The sequence below is a fragment of the Falco naumanni genome, chromosome 4 (assembly GCF_017639655.2).
Source record: "Falco naumanni isolate bFalNau1 chromosome 4, bFalNau1.pat, whole genome shotgun sequence".
NCBI classification, from domain to species: domain Eukaryota; kingdom Metazoa; phylum Chordata; class Aves; order Falconiformes; family Falconidae; genus Falco; species Falco naumanni.
In genome coordinates this window covers 66067634-66082794 of record NC_054057.1, presented here as the reverse complement: position 1 = coordinate 66082794, position 15161 = coordinate 66067634, and the positions used below count along the sequence as shown (strand labels likewise).

Genomic DNA, 15161 nt, shown 5'->3' with positions numbered 1-15161 from the left:
CAGGCAGAGCTCCATGCTGGGACTGTCCTTGTGCCCCCCAGTGCAGGGTGGGAGGGACCTGGGGCAGTGAGCAGCTGTTCCAGCCACATTTGTTGGTCCTGACCCCCTTCTCCGTGCCATCCCTCCAGCCCTGCATCCTGATGAACAACATCCAGCAGCTCCGTGTCCAGCTCGAGAAGATGTTTGAAGCCATGGGTGGGAAGGAGGTGCGTATCAAGGGGGTCTCCAGGAGGGAGGCCCGTGGAGGAGCTGGATCAGTCCCTTCTCCCCAAAGGCTGCCCCTTCCCTGGCCCCGCAGTGCTGGGAGCAGACCCCAGTTCCTCACTCCTGTACGGGAACACGCTGTCCCCCCCTATGGCACCCTGCTCTCCCACCACACTGGGTGATGGATGGGCTTCACCCTGCCCAGGGGTGCTTATGGGGTGCAGAGACACCCCCCCAGGGCTGGGCCAGGGACCCTGATGGCTTCTCCAACCTGTCCCTCCTCCAGCTGGACACAGAAGCCAGTGATATCCTCAAGGAACTGCAGGTGAAACTCAACAATGTCCTGGATGAGCTGAGCCGAGTCTTTGCCACCAGGTACACCTGGGGGAGAGGGTGCGGGCAGTGGGCCGAGGAGAGGTTTGGGGGTCCAGGAGCTGCGGCCGAGGCCAGGCAGGGGGCTCTGCTTGGCCAAGTGAGTCCTGGGCATGGCTGGGGGGGATGCTGAGCTGCCTGGGTGTTGTGGTCCCCAGTTTCCAGCCACACATTGAGGAATGCGTGAAGCAGATGGGTGACATCCTGGGCCAGGTGAAGGGCACTGGCAATGTCCCTGCCAGCACCTGCAGCAGCGTCGCGCAGGATGCTGACAATGTCCTGCAGCCCATCATGGACCTCCTGGACAGCAAGTGAGTATGTGGGGGAACAGGGACCCCCACCCTGCCCTGGCCCGCCCTGACAATGTGGGGGACCTGCAGGGTCAGGGTGGCTGGGCAAGGGGTGGCGTCAGGGGTGCTGTGCACCTTCAGCCCTGTCCCCTCTTTGCAGCCTGACACTCTTTGCCAAGATCTGTGAGAAGACGGTGCTGAAGCGGGTGCTGAAGGAGCTCTGGAAGCTGGTGATGAACACGATGGAGAAGACTATCGTCTTGCCCCCACTCACTGACCAGACGGTGAGTGACGGGGAGGGGGACCGGGGACAGGGGACCCTGGAGCTGAGACACAGGTGACTGATTTGGGCCAGTGTGGGACATTGCTGGCCAGGTGCCCTCATGGCTGCTGAGGTGGTGGGAACTTCGTCGGCCTCCCCAAACCTGCCCCCAGCTCACGGCCAGGGAAGGGATGGAGGAGGGAAAGGTCAGCACTGCAGCTCGGTGCAGCCCAGCACCCTCCTGGCTGGCTTTGCCAAAGGACCTTCCTGGCATCTCCATCGTGGCACCAGGAGGGAGCATTGGTCCTTTCCTCTCCACCCTTCCCTCCGAGCTGGGGCAGCACCCTATGCCACGCTCGCCAGCACCGGCTGTGGGCAGGGTCCCCACCAGGAGGCTCAGCAGGAGGCTCGGGGTCTGCGGGGAGCCACCACGTTGGCCTTGCTGTGGGGCTGGGGAGTGGGGACTGGCTCTGTGGGGCTGGGGGGACGGGACTGAACTCTTCCTTGCTCATGAGCTGAACAGGTTCTGGGGGAGCAGAGCAAAGCCTGGGAATGGTCCCTCCTCAGAGGGAGGTTGCCTGCAGGCTCGAGGCTCCGTATCGCATCGCTGTGTCTGCCCTCCCCGCGCGTAGCCATGCATCCCAAAGATTTCCAAGGCGGCTGTTCCCTGGGCTCAGGCAGGGAAGGGTGACACCAAGGGCTCTGAGCCAGCCACATATCTGTCCCTGTCACTCTTAGTGGCTTTTGTCACTGTCACAAAGCTGGGCTCAGGCTCTTACTTGGAGTCTCTGGAGCCGCTGGCTGCTGTGTCACCTTTCTGGGGCTGCAGGGCTCCTCATGCTGTGTCTGTAGGGGACAGGACACTGGTGACTGGTCAGCCCTCAGTGGTGCCACCTCACTGGCACCTTGTCACAGCCCAGAGCCTGGCTCAGGTCAGCCCTGCATCACTCCAGGCCAGGCTCGCACACCCTTGGCCAAAGGTGGCCAAATCTAGCAGGAGAGCTGGTGCCACTGGGTCCCAGTTTCCATCCCACTCCCTGTCCCTGTCCGTTCCCAGCCATATGTGGCGTGTTCTGGAGGCAGCAAGCCCTGTGCTGAGGGCGGAGGAGGTGGCATGGGCATGTGGGTCCGTTGGGTGGTTTTCCCGAGTGGGGGCAGCCCTCGGAGGGGGCTGCGCTGGGGCTGCTCCCTGCGGCACGGGCAACTGGCCCAGGGTGGCTCTGGGCTCCAGCCTGGGGCTGGCTGGGCCAGGTGGGCAGCGTGGGGCTCCGTGTCGAAGCCAAACATTGAATGGGGTCCGCTGGCTTCCTGGAGCTGAGCCCCTCTGGGGCAGAGCCCCCTGCCGCTGAGGAAGGACTGGGCAGGCTGGGATGGGGCCAGTTTGGGGTTGTAGAGACCTGCGGTGCCGGCGGCAGGGCAGCAACACCGAGTGCTGTGGCATGTCAGACAGGGGACACCCCTGCCTCTGCCCTCCCTCCAGGCTGGTGGCGGTGGGAGGGTGGCCAAGGCTGGGACCCAGCCTGGGGCAGCTGGGGCTGGGGAGGATGGAGGAGGGGGTGGACACTCATGTCACGGTTGTTCTCTCCAATTGCTCCGCTCGCTTCTCAATGGCAGATGATTGTAAGTACGGCAGCCCCCTGTCTGTCTGTCTGTCTGTCCGCTGTGTGTCGGTCCTGGCCTCGCCGGTTTTTGTCTTGTGTGGCTGCCCGTGTCCTGCCCACACCCTCCTCTGGCTCCCAACTTGGTCCACCTCTGTGGTCCCCATCCTCATGCAGCCCGCTTGGCACTGGCTCCTGGCGGCCGTTTGCCCGTGGCCCTACCTGGGTTCGGGGGGTGGGAAGGTCCTGAGCGGGTCTGCGGTGCCTGGATGCAGGGAGGCGCAAGGGCTGGTGATGGAGTGGGGGCGGGGGGGGATGGCAGTGGAGCAGTGCCATGTAACCAGGGCAGCCAAACCCAGGCTGATCCCATCTTCTTGCTCCATGTGGAGCACCACTGGAGACCTGAGCAGGGGGAGCGGTGTGTGCTGGGCAGTCAGGGCTGCTCTTCCTGACCCCTTGTGCCTCAGTTTCCCCTTGAGGCCCTGGCTGGAGTGTGGCTATGGTGGGGGTTGAGGGCAGAGACTTTCCCTGCCGGCGGAGAGGAGCGTCTCGCTGGGACACAACAGTCCCTGGCCCGGTCGCTCATCAGTGGGGCAGCTTGCTGGCATGAGTTGTGAGGCTTTTTCCCTGGTCAGGATGCGGCCCTGGGAGCCTGGGCTCCTGGGTTCCCTTCTCGGTGTTGCTGCCGGGTCCTTGCATGGCTTTGACTGAGCCGTTGCCTTTTGTCCTTTTCGGCTCAGTCTGTGGCCGTGGGCTTATGCCCTGTGGGGCAAGGGACGAGCCACATCCACCCCCAGTCCTGCCCATACCCCTGTTTTGACCACAGGTGCCTTTGCAAGGAGGAGCAGTGGTGTGGGTGCTGGTGGGTGGGTGCTGGGTGCTGATTCCTGCAGGGACAAACACCCGTCCCCTGTCCCCCAACATCTTTTGTTTCCAACAGCAGTGTTTGGAGAGACTCGGGCTGAGCCTCCCCCCAGACCTCCTGGGGACCCAGTGTCCCAGCCTTGTGGGGGCTGCCAGGGGACCGGGGGCGTGTGGGGGGTGTGTGTCAGCTCTGTGGGGTACACAGTCCTTTTTTTCACCCCTCACCCCGTGCCTCAGTTTCCCTCCAGGGCAAGAAACCCTTCTGGTGGCCCCGCTTGGCCCTAATTGTGCTGCTTGTCCCTCTTGCAGGCTTCCCTGCCAGCTGACCCCCCTGCTGCCTCCTCCTGATTCAGACGTACCCCAGCCCCCCCTGCTCCCCGAGCCTGGTTAGGACCCCCCCACACTTGGTACTGCTGCCCCACTTTACTCTGTTTCTTCTGCCACCGCTGGGCCTGGGTCAGAGTGGGGTTGTCACTGGGCCCAGCACTGCATGGACCAGAACTCTGTGTGCAAAACCCAAGTGCTGCTGCCCCCGCTCCCCCCCAGCGCTGTAAGCAGCTGCCAGAGCTGGGGGGGGATATGGGGGCACCAGAGGATGCCCACATGCAGAGCCAGCTGGCTGCCGCCTCCCTGTATCCCAGTGGGGACCAGTCCCCCATGGCCTCAGCATCCCTGTATCCCAGCAGGGACCAGTCCCCCATGGCCTCAGCATCCCTGCATCCCAGCAGGGACCAGCTACCCATAAGCCCAACATCCCAGTATGGGGACCAGTTCCCCATCAGTGCAATAGCCTGCGTTCCAGGGGGGACCAGTTGGCCCAGCATCCCAAAGACAGCAGTCCCTCACTGACCCAGCATCCCTGTGGGGACCAGTCCCCCACTAACCCAGTATCCCAGTGGGGACCAGTCCCCCTTTGGCCCTGGCTGTCCTTTAGGAGCTCTGTGCTGTCTTTGCCGCCAGCTTGCGGCCACGCCGTGTGCCCACCCTTGCCCTGCGCGCCCCCCCCCCCCTCCCCATGTCCCATCCCGTGCTGTGCCCCCACCCCACCACTCAACCTCTGACATTGCTTCTACAGGGCACGCTCTTGAGAAAACATGGCAAGGGGACAGAGAAGGTAAATAGCTGTGGGCTCCATGTGTGTCATCGCCCCGTGGCCACGCTCGTGGCCCCACACCCGCCTGCTGTGGAGGGCCAGGCTTGTCCGTGCTGCCTCTGTCGTGCTGTCTGGATGTGCCGTTGCCTGCGTGGCGTGGTGTCCTGTTGGGGTGTGCCGTGTTGTCTGGGGGCAGGATGGGGACAGTCACCTGTTTCTGTGTGTCGCCCCGGGGCAGGGAGTGGGCGTCGTGTCACCTGTAGCCCCTGTGGGTGGGTGGGGGTGTGGGGGGGTTGTTGCTCACCCCCAGGCAGGGATGGGGGGGATGCTGCCCCGCAGCTCTCGGCACCCCTCCAGGTGCCAGGGCTGGGACAACGTGGGGATGGGGTGCCCAAGCGTGGGAGATCCCCAGCACAAATTCATCCCGCTGCTGGGGGCTCGGGAAGAGGTGACCCTCAGGACATTGGGCCACGGGGCTGCTGAGGTCCCCTGGACCTCTGAGCCCGCTTCCCCCTGATGCTTGGGGGCCTCAGCAAGGCTCACTGAGCCCCAAAACTTGCCAAAAGGGCTTTCTCCTGGCACGTGGGCTCCCCTCTATCTGGGGGCTCCCCATCACCAGGCTGGGGGCCCAGCCAAAACCTGGCTCTCGGGAAGTGCTGGCATCCATCTGGGCAATGCCCGCGGCTCCCCCCTCCTCTCCCAGGGGACGCTGGGTCCTGCCCCAGTTTGCGGAGCATGCTGGGTGAGCTGCTTTCCGCCGCCTGCTGCTCTTTTCCCAGTCCCAGAGGAGGTGGGAGCGATCCTGCCCCCGCGCAGGGGGAGCCCCGGCGTGCTGGCCGCAGGCTCAGCAGCAAACGCACGGGGCTGAACCTTTGCAGGTGTGAACTGGTGCCCAACCAGTGGCACCAGCAGAGAACTGGGTGCAGCCAGAGGAGTGTACAGGGCCAGAGGCTGCACAACCAGGGGATGTGGGGGGCCCGGACCCGCGGCTGGCCACTGCTGGGGCCACCAGTAACTGTCCCTTGCTGTTCTCTTCCAGAGCAGGGTGAAGCTGCCCAGTCACACTGAAGTAAGGACATGGCTCTTCTGCTCCCCACTTGGCTCTGGTCCCCCTTCCGCTCGCCTCCTCCCCATCCCTTGTCCTGTGTGCTGTGGGGTGGGGGGGGTCCCAGCTCAGTACAGTGTCCTGTAGTGCTCTGTTTGGGTGACACCAGTGTCCCCAGCTCCCAACCTGTTCAGCGGTGGGAGGAGACAGGGGCAGCAAGGGGAGGATTAATGGGACAGAACTGGGGGGGGGGTGGGCAGGTGAGAGAGTTGGGGGGGGGGGGGGTACAAAATGAGGGCACAGGGCGCCAGAAGGTAACGATTAGTGGGCTAGATGCTGGGGTTTCTCTTTGTTGGGAGGGACTGGAGCTACTGGTGCCGGGGGAGGGGTGGGGAAGGAGGTGGGAATTGCTGGCTCTGCCCCACTGGGCCCCAGTTTAGTATGTTGCACACTGGAGAGCTTGTGAAGGGGAGCTCGCACTCAGCCTGGTAAGTGGGTGCCAAACCTGGGAGATGAGCGGGATGTGCCCACGCCATGGGGCTGCGCCCCCAGGAGCCGTGCCGGTGGGTCCCACGGGCTGGCTTTGTGGCCCTTGCCCATCGGGGTGGCATGGCACGGGTGAAGGCCAGTGGGGGCTCCCATCCTGGGGTGCAAAGGGGCCAGAAACCTCTCTGGGGCTGGGACTGGGCAGGGGTCTGGGTGGCAGGAGGGTGTTTGGCTAGGCTGCCAGCACCGTGGGGTACAGGGGGACTGCGCCGCATCCTCCTCATGCCCGCTGTCCCCCTGCACTTGGTCTCTGCTCCCCTGCCCCAATGTCTTATGATTGTCCATGCGGTGCCACTGATGTGCCGTGCCAGGCTCTGCTGGGCACAGAATCGGGTGCTTGGGAACAGGATGGGACCCTTGGGCCAAGCTGCCTGTGCTGAGCAGACTGTGAGGTCCCTGATGTCCTGCCCAGGGGTCCCCAAGCCCCCAACCACACAACTGTGCTGAGAATTCAGGGGCTGGGATGGGGGGCTGCCAGCCCCACACTTGCATTACCATACCTGGCATGGCTGGTGGTCCCTGGGGCTCTCTGAGGAGCATCCCTCTGGCCCCTGGAGCCTGGGGGGGCTGGGGGAGCCCCCGGAGCTGCAGCAAGCTCCTGGCACCACGTGCCCAGCCTGACCATGGCACCCCCATCCCGGCTGCTCACTGGGGCCCTTCCTGTCCCTTTGCTCTCTGCAGGGCACGCAGATGATTTTCAACGCAGCCAAGGAGCTGGGGCAGCTCTCCAAGCTGAAGGTGAGGGCTGGGGGGGTGGGTTGTGGGGGGGGGGGGGGGCAGGCAGTCCGAGCTCCTCTCTGTGCTGGGGTGGGTGGCACGGTGCAGGCTGGCACTGGTGCTATTGCACGGATTGCACCAGTGCTTGTTTGCTGGCACAGCTGGGGTGAGGGGAGCGGGGGGTCCTGGTCCCGTGCTGAGAGCAGGATTTGTGCCCTGCAGGACCACATGGTGCGGGAGGAAGCCAAGAGCCTGACCCCAAAGCAATGTGCCGTGGTGGAGCTGGCGCTGGACACCATCAAGGTGAGGGCGCGCTGGGGTGCAAGCGGGTGTCCCCAAGGGCTCTGGCATTGAGGCACAGACCTGAGGGGTCACCGGGGTGGGGGTGGGTCCAGCAGAGCCGCTGAGGACCCTGTGGTCATCTTCCCCCCTCCAGCAATACTTCCATGCTGGTGGTGTGGGGCTGAAGAAGACGTTCCTGGAGAAGAGCCCCGACCTGCAGTCGCTGCGCTACGCCCTGTCCCTCTACACCCAGGCCACCGACCTCCTCATCAAAACCTTCGTGCAGACACAGGCTTCGCAGGGTAGGCTGCATGGCCCTGGCCCCCCAGCCAGGCCCCCCTATCCCCCACCATGGGCTCGGCTGCCCCACACCCTGCCTCCATCGTGGTGGGGTTGGGGGTCCCAGCCAGGCTTGCAGAGGGGTGAGAGGGATGGGTGGGGAGGGCTTTTTCCTCCCATGGTTTGCAGTTGAGGAGGGGCCATGGGTACCCAGAGGCAGCCTGGCACCCCCAAGTCCCCCACCAGCAAGAAGAGCGTGTCCCCTGTGCCGGGGCATGGCTGGGCTGGCATAGAAATGGGGCCCGTGGGTGGGGGAGAAGGCACCCTCTGACCATCTGTCACAGTATTTGTCCCCTCTGGCTGGCCCAGCCCCCAGCACAGACACCTCTGGTCCAGCACTGCCTTCCAGCTGGGGGGCTTGGACCTCCCGCAGGATCGGCTGGAGCCAGATGCTGTGCCAGGGCTTGTCCTGGGTGCTGGGTGCCCACATACCCCGTGATGTGGATCAGTCCAGGGTGCTGGGTGCGGTGCAGGGTGCTGGGCAATGTCCAGGGCAGAACTACCCCTAGGTTCTAAATGCTGACCTTTATTTTGTCCCTTGGCTGCTCAAGGAGGGGACAGAGATGCTTGGTGGCGGTCATGGGGCATGGCGTATTGCCCCAGCCAGGCTTGTCTGTGTCCTGGGGGGGTAGGACGTGTATTTGCTGTCTGTGCGTCTCCTGCCAGGGACATCTGTCCTGTCTGTGCCTCCTGTGCCAGCCGTGTCAGGGGCGTGGGGTTGGGTCTGGGGGGTGCCAGCACCCCTGGGTGCTCTCCAGCCCCGGGACCCGGTGGGCTCCGAGCTGGGTGATGCCCGGTGCTCCCGTGTCGCTGCAGTGTTGTCCGGATGCTCGGCCGTCCTGTCTGTGAGATCTGATCTCTCTTTCTCTCTCTGTTTTCTCCCCCTTCTTTCACCGTTACCGTTCCCGTCCCCCACGCACGTCGTCTCCTTCCTCCTCTCTCCGTCTGCTCCGTGCTGTGTCTCTGTCTCTCTCTCTCTCTCCTTCCCACTAGTTCATGGTGGGAAAGGTATTAGGTTTACCCTTAGTGAAGAAATTTATCCTGAGAAGGGTACGTGTGCCGCTCGCCCACCCCTGCGCCTGCCTGCTGCCGTCGGCCTGGGCTAGTAACAGTCCCGGCACTGCGGGCGGGGGGGCCAGGAGCCCCATCCCAGCATTGCCGGCTGGGGGGACCCCCGGTGTGAGCAGGGCTGGGACCCCCCTGCCCACAGACTCGCGCTCCCAGGGCTGCTTTGGGCTGAATTTGGAGGAACTGTGCTCAGCTGTGTTGACCACCCCCCCAGCCCAGGGTGGGGGGCTGTGCCCCGTGGGGATAGGGGTGCCTGCCTTTGCTTGCAGGCTCTGGGCACCCCCACGTTGTCCCTGGTGCTGCTGCCGGGGGGTGGGCGCCTGCCACGACCTCCCTGCAAGCCAGGGAGCGGTCCCCTTGGGACATGTGGCCCTGGGGGGGGCCAGGACCGTGTCCATGCCCCCTCCCACCCACCCTGCTGCCAGAAGGACCTTTACTAGCCTTGCTCCGGTGAGCTCAGTCCACCTGCCCCAGGGTGCAAGGAATGCGCCCAGCTCCACCGGCCCCGCTTGGTCTCCATTGCACCCCGCCGAGGGGCCAGGACTGCACCCCCTGCTTGGCCTCCCGTACCCCGACACCCCCTCCTCACCCGCCATCGCCTCCATTTCGGCTCAGCATGCGGCGCTGCCTGGGTGGCGGGTGCCCGGGGGGGAGGGGATGGAGGTGGATGGAGAGGAGGGGCTGCCATCACCAGCCTCCTGGCACCCTCGTGCTGGGGGCCGTGCAGTGACCCGTGGGGACGTGTCCTCCTTCACACTGCCATTTCCACCCTGGGAGCTTTCCGCTGAGCTGGGTTTGGTCTCCTTGGCCCCATCTGACCCACAGAGCCCCTTCCTCTGCCTTGCGCCCCCTCCTTCACCCATGGGTGCATGCACAGCTCTTGGGGGGGGAGGGGGAGGGCTGGGCTGTTGGTTGCAGGTCACCCAAATTCCCCTGGCTTGGGGACCCCAGGGCTTAATGTGGTCCCTGAGGGGATACAGGAGGGGGCAGGTCGGGTCCCTCCTGCCCAGTGCTGTGCCCTCACTCACAGCTGTGTGCCCCCCTGCCATGCCCGTAGCAGGGGGAGCTGGGCCACCACCCCCTGCCCCATCCCACCGGGGCACCTCAGCCCCTGGGCGAGGGGGGGCTCACAGGGCCTGGCCAACATAGGGTGGGATGACAGAGAGTCAGCCTGGCGCTGGCGATGTCCTGCCGTGCCCCAGACTTGTGCCAGCTCCGGTGGTCCGAGACAGCTGCTGCACCCATGCTGCTGTCCCCAGAACCCTGGCAGAGGCCACATTGGGCCAATTCCTACTGCCCACCCCCTCCCGCCTCGTGGTGGGTGACCTGCCTCCTCCAGTGGGGTTGGTGGTGGGCAGGGGACATCGGGGACACCGCGGAAACGGGCACTCATGTCTCCTACCTTTGCCACGCAGGCTCCGGTGTGGATGACCCGGTCGGGGAGGTGTCCATCCATGTGGAGCTCTTCACCCACCCCGGCACTGGCGAACACAAAGTCACCGTCAAAGGTGGGTACTGCTGGACGGGGTGCAGGCTGTGGCAGGTGGCAGCGCCCCAGGAGCCTCACGTGTCCCCTCCTTGCAGTGGTGGCTGCGAATGACCTCAAATGGCAGACGTCGGGCATCTTCCGACCCTTCATCGAGGTCAACATCATCGGGCCCCACCTTAGCGACAAGAAGAGGAAATTTGCCACCAAATCCAAGAACAACAGCTGGGCCCCCAAGTATAACGAGAGCTTCCAGTTGTGAGTGGCACCATGGGGCTGGGGGGGGTGTCAGCGGGCTGGGGGATGTGTCCCCATGATGTGGGGACCCCCTTCTCCCGGGGTCTGCCAGTGATGCTCATCCCCCAGGGGATGTTTTAGCTATTTTCTAATTGATAAAAGCAGGGATTGAAAAAGCAGAAAAAGCCTGCTTTTTTAAGGGGGAGGGGGAGGCAGCACCCGTGTGAGGTGCTGTTGCAAAGCCAGGGGGCTTGGGAGTGTGACTCCCCGTGCCAACACTGCCTCTCCCCTGCAGCACGCTGGGGACGGAGACAGGCCCCGAGTGTTACGAGCTGCAGGTGTGTGTGAAGGATTACTGCTTCGCCCGGGAGGACCGGACCGTGGGCATCGCTGTCCTGCAGCTCCGGGACATCCTGCAGCGCCCCAGCTGTGCCTGCTGGCTGCCCCTGGGCCGCCGCATCCACATGGATGACACCGGCCTCACCGTCCTCCGCATCCTCTCCCAGCGCAACAACGACGAGGTGGCCAAGGAGTTCGTCAAGCTCAAGTCGGACACGCGCTCAGCTGAGGAGGGCAGCAGTTAAACCCCCTCTCGCCCCCCCCAGCCCTCTCCCCCCACTCCTGGCACCTTTTCTACAGCATCCTCCAGCCATGTATAAGCCATAAGTGCGGCCACGAGAGGAGTCTCCTTCCCAGCCCTGGTGTGGGTGAGGGGGGGATGTGGCTCCAGTGACAGACCCACCCTGTCCCTCCCTTGGCCAAACTGGCTGGGTGACAGCGGGGCAGAGCACGGCCGTGCCCCCGTCCCACCCCCATGGGAAGGTGCTGGGGCTGGTGGGGCTGCAGGGAAGGGCTGGACCCCAGCCTGGGCGATGGGGCAGATGTGCCCCTTGCCAGCCTGCCTGAGGTGGAGGAACCCCAATGGCCCATCCCTGCCCCCACCCTGTCCTACCCAGCCCCAACCCTCCACGAGTGACATAAAGAAAGGGCTGGGGGAGTGGCTCATCCCACCCGGGGTGTTGGTGAGTGGCTGGAAGGCACCATGGCCCCTTGTCCCCATCCCTCGAGCATCATCGGGCACCCTGAGGGACAGGGAGGCTCCCACCTGCTGAGCACCCTGTACATATGTAAATAGCTGTACATACAGGGGGCAGCCGGATGATGAGGCTGTGTCCTGCACCCGGAAGGGCTATTGGGGCTGTTGGGGTGGGGGGTGCAGCCCCCACCTGCCCTGCAGTGTCCCCTCCCTGGCTGGCAGCAGTATCACTGGGGCCGGGAGCGGCAGGGAGCAGCCCCCGGCCCCTATCCTGTCTTCCCTGCCATGCCGCCACCGTGGGCTGCCCCACTGCTGCCCCCAGGGTGCCAGGGCTTGGGGGCAAGGGCTGGGGGCACTGGAGCGGAGGGACCCATCTCCCTTTGCTCTGGCCAGTGGGGACCAGCCATCCCTGTGCAGTGCAGCAGCACCTGTGAGACCTCCTTGGTGCAAGCAAGACCCTTCCCACCCCCAGCCCACAGGACCTCCCCCCACCCCGAGTTCCCATTAACCACCATTTCTGCGTGATCAGTGGTGTGCGTGTCTCGTGCAAGTGTCCAGGAGGCCAGGGTGTGCGGTGTCAGGGGTGGCCACCCCAGCTGGCCAGTTTGCCCTAAGTACTGGGGAAGACAGAGGCCTGATGACCCCACAAGTCAATATAGCTCTCTCAGCCCCCTCCCCATCCCAAAACAGGGTACCCCAACTGGCCCCCGTGGTCCTTTTTCTATGGGGCTTGTCTGGGACCAAAGGGTTTAGCTTTCCTCTCTCATTTCTGTTCAATGTTTACACCCCTTTTCTAACCGCTGCTCCCACCCGGCCAGGTTGGGGTGCAGCCCTGCACCCCCCGACCGTGGTGTCCCTGGCCCTGTGCCCCCTCCCCAAACTGTCCTGTTTGGCATGTGATTGAACCGACCAATTCTGCTCCTGTAGCACACGTGTCACCGATGCCTGTGTGTCTGTACCACCCCGTGCGGCACCGCCAGCGGCGGCTACCATGGATGCATGACAGTGAGATGTTTTGCACTATTTTGAATTTTTTGGGCTCTGTAAAAATATTTTATTATAACTGACATTAAAAAGCACACCCTTCATTGTGGCTTTTGGGGGCGAAGGGGTGGGAGGGCAGGCACCCAGGGGGGTCTTCATCACCACTCCCACCCCAGTGTAGCACTTGCACCTTTCAGGTTATCACCAAGGATAAACAGCCCAGGGATGCTGCAGCAGCTTTGGGGGTGCTCAGCCTCCTTGAGGGCTGCTCTTCGGTGCACCCACCCTTTGCAAAGCCAAGAGCTGCAGAACAGGGGTTAAATGGAACCAGGACAAGACTTCTCCTGAGAGGGCAGGGGGGGATCAGGGGCTGCTAACATGGCCTCGACGAGGGCGAATGCACCCCTCACCCACCTGGTGCTCTTCCACAGTGGGGTGACTGCACCCGTGGGCAAGGGAAGAGCTACAAGTATCACCTACCTGGGCTTCTGGAAGGCTTTTGGCACAGTCTCCCAAAACATTCTTCCCAAAAACCAGATTTGATGGACGCAGGTCCCTGCTGCCCTCCTGAGAGCCCCGAAGCCATTGCCGAGCTTTACTAGAATCATAGAATGGTTTGGATTAGAAGGGACCTTTAAAGATTATTGAGTCCAACCCTGTCCTGGCTACTGGGAACTGAGCTTTTCCCAGTGATCCCTGATGGACAGACCCTTTCTCAAGGCTTTCTGGATTAACGCAGCTTCATTCCTAGCTTTAATCATCAATACCTGGGCTCTTGTGCCAGTGTGAGAAGAGAGAGAACAGCTGTCGTTCACCACAGTATGCAAAGATTATCACTACTATTTATCCCAAAAGGTTTGGGCACTTGGGATGGGTCGTGGGAACCCCCCGCCCAAGGGCTGGCAGCTCCTCAATTAGTTTTGCCCTAATGGGGCTGGAGGAGCAGGCGGGACAATTTTACCTTCCACTTGCAGAGGGGTCTCTTCTATACTGGGGGTGCCAGCTGGCACAGGGTGCTTGGGCCCACCTTGTCCCACCTGGACACCCCCCAGGACACAATGCCTGCAAACCCATCTGGGGTCATGTCCACAGCACCCACCTGCCACAGCTGCTCGCTCACCAGGAATGATGCCCTCTGCCCCATGCTCGGAGAGGTCAAGGAGGTGGTGGAGGTAGGGGGGCAAGTTGGGGACATGGGGGATGATGTCCTCAGCTCTGCTGCTGCCTGGGTGAACTCTCTCCTGTTGTTGTTGCTCAGGGTCCCATTTGAAATCATTCTTCTTCCAGGTCACCTGAAGGAGGGGGTTAAAAGCAGACCGTAATTTGCAATGTACATTCTCCAAAAATCCACAACGCTGAAGCAAGCCTGTGCTTCTTCCCTACTAGCTGGTGAAGATGCTGCTGGCATTGTGCTGATCATCCAATGGGATGTGACAATCTCTGCTTGCCACCTCATTCCTAAAAACTGGATCTCCTGCTTGACCTTACTTTGTTTTATGACAAAACTGGATTTTAGAAGGATTTGGATTATTTCCTTCCTTTTCTCACAAACTCCTGCCCCACACAATGGTATCATCCATGTATTGCAGGTGTTCCAGAGCTTCTCCCTGTTCCGGGGCAGTCTGATCGGTCCATGCCAAATAGTAGGGCTGTGTTCCCACCTCTGGGGACACCAATTCCAGGTGTACTGGCCACCCCTGCAAGGCACAGATCTGTGGTGATGTTCTTAAAGAGCTGTTTAACCCTAAGCAAGACCTGGAAAACGTTCAGCAACATGATGGTTCCTAGCAACAGGACCACGCTGGTTTTAACATCCCAAGAATATTCCAAATTTTCATTACTCTCAACCGCTACTGGCAGGGGTGGGGAAGAGGTCTCCCCCGCCATGGGCTGCCTCTCCAAAGGGAAGAGGTTAAAGCTGTAATTATTAATAGTTTCCAAGAGATGGCTCCCAAAGCACGGTGGTGACAGCAATGCGCAGCACCAACACCAGATTAATCTGCTATTCTATCGTACCGTAAACCAGTATCATGAAGTCCAACAACGTGATAACCTGAGTCCAGTTCCCACGGGTGATGAACAGCACCACAGGGGACAACCACTGTGAGCAAGGCAATGCACGATGCGGCTTTAAGGCCCAACACACCAGCTCTGAGAGCCAATAAATCAACTTTGTGACAAGCGACTATTTAAACTTCTATAATAAATACTTGGGAGAGATCCATTCTAGTCAGATTTGTTGTTATCACAACCCATTGAGCTCCACGTTGGGTACCAAAAAGGACTGGGGGTGGGGTGGGGTTTAACCCCCGAGGCAGCCTCGCTCAGTGCCCCCCTGCAGTGGGATGCAGAGGAGAATTGGGGGAAAAGGTAAAACCCATGGGCTAAGAACAGTGTAATAATTGAAATAAAAATCAAATATACTACTAATAATAATAGTAATGAAAGGGGAGCTAACAAAAAGAGAGGAAAAAACCCCAAGAAAACCAAGTGATGCACAATACAGTTGCTCAACCCTGTGCCCAGCCAGCCCCTGAGCAGCGATCGCCCCCTCCCAGCCAGCTCCCCCCGGGTTATATACTGACCGTGACGCTCCATGGTATGGAATATCCCTTTGGATGGAATATCCCTTTGGCTACTTCAGGTCAGCTGTCCTGGCCCTGCTCCCTCCTGGCTCCTTGTGCACCTGCTCACTGGCAGAGCACGGGGAGCTGAAGAGTCCTTGATGTGGGGTACGC

The 15161-nt window shown here is 62.1% G+C and overlaps 1 protein-coding gene across 11 annotated transcripts in view; it reads left to right on the top strand.

The window, feature by feature from the left end:
• The window catches only part of UNC13A (unc-13 homolog A), a 36579-nt gene extending 24052 nt beyond the window's left edge, over positions 1-12527 (top strand). For 4 of the 11 annotated variants that reach the window (XM_040592843.1, XM_040592840.1, XM_040592844.1 and 1 more), the window contains exons 32-45: positions 129-206; positions 491-579; positions 735-887; positions 1027-1150; positions 2743-2748; positions 4666-4704; positions 5723-5752; positions 6956-7012; positions 7214-7294; positions 7428-7575; positions 8606-8662; positions 10096-10188; positions 10265-10424; positions 10699-12527. In XM_040592843.1, coding sequence (XP_040448777.1) covers positions 129-206; positions 491-579; positions 735-887; positions 1027-1150; positions 2743-2748; positions 4666-4704; positions 5723-5752; positions 6956-7012; positions 7214-7294; positions 7428-7575; positions 8606-8662; positions 10096-10188; positions 10265-10424; positions 10699-10987 — 1404 coding nt within the window. In that variant the 3' untranslated portion in view covers positions 10988-12527. The remainder of the gene's footprint in view (positions 1-128; positions 207-490; positions 580-734; positions 888-1026; positions 1151-2742; positions 2749-4665; positions 4705-5722; positions 5753-6955; positions 7013-7213; positions 7295-7427; positions 7576-8605; positions 8663-10095; positions 10189-10264; positions 10425-10698) is intronic. The other 7 variants (XM_040592849.1, XM_040592848.1, XM_040592850.1 and 4 more) reach the window with 3 other exon arrangements.
• The last annotated feature ends 2634 nt before the right edge of the window (positions 12528-15161 follow it).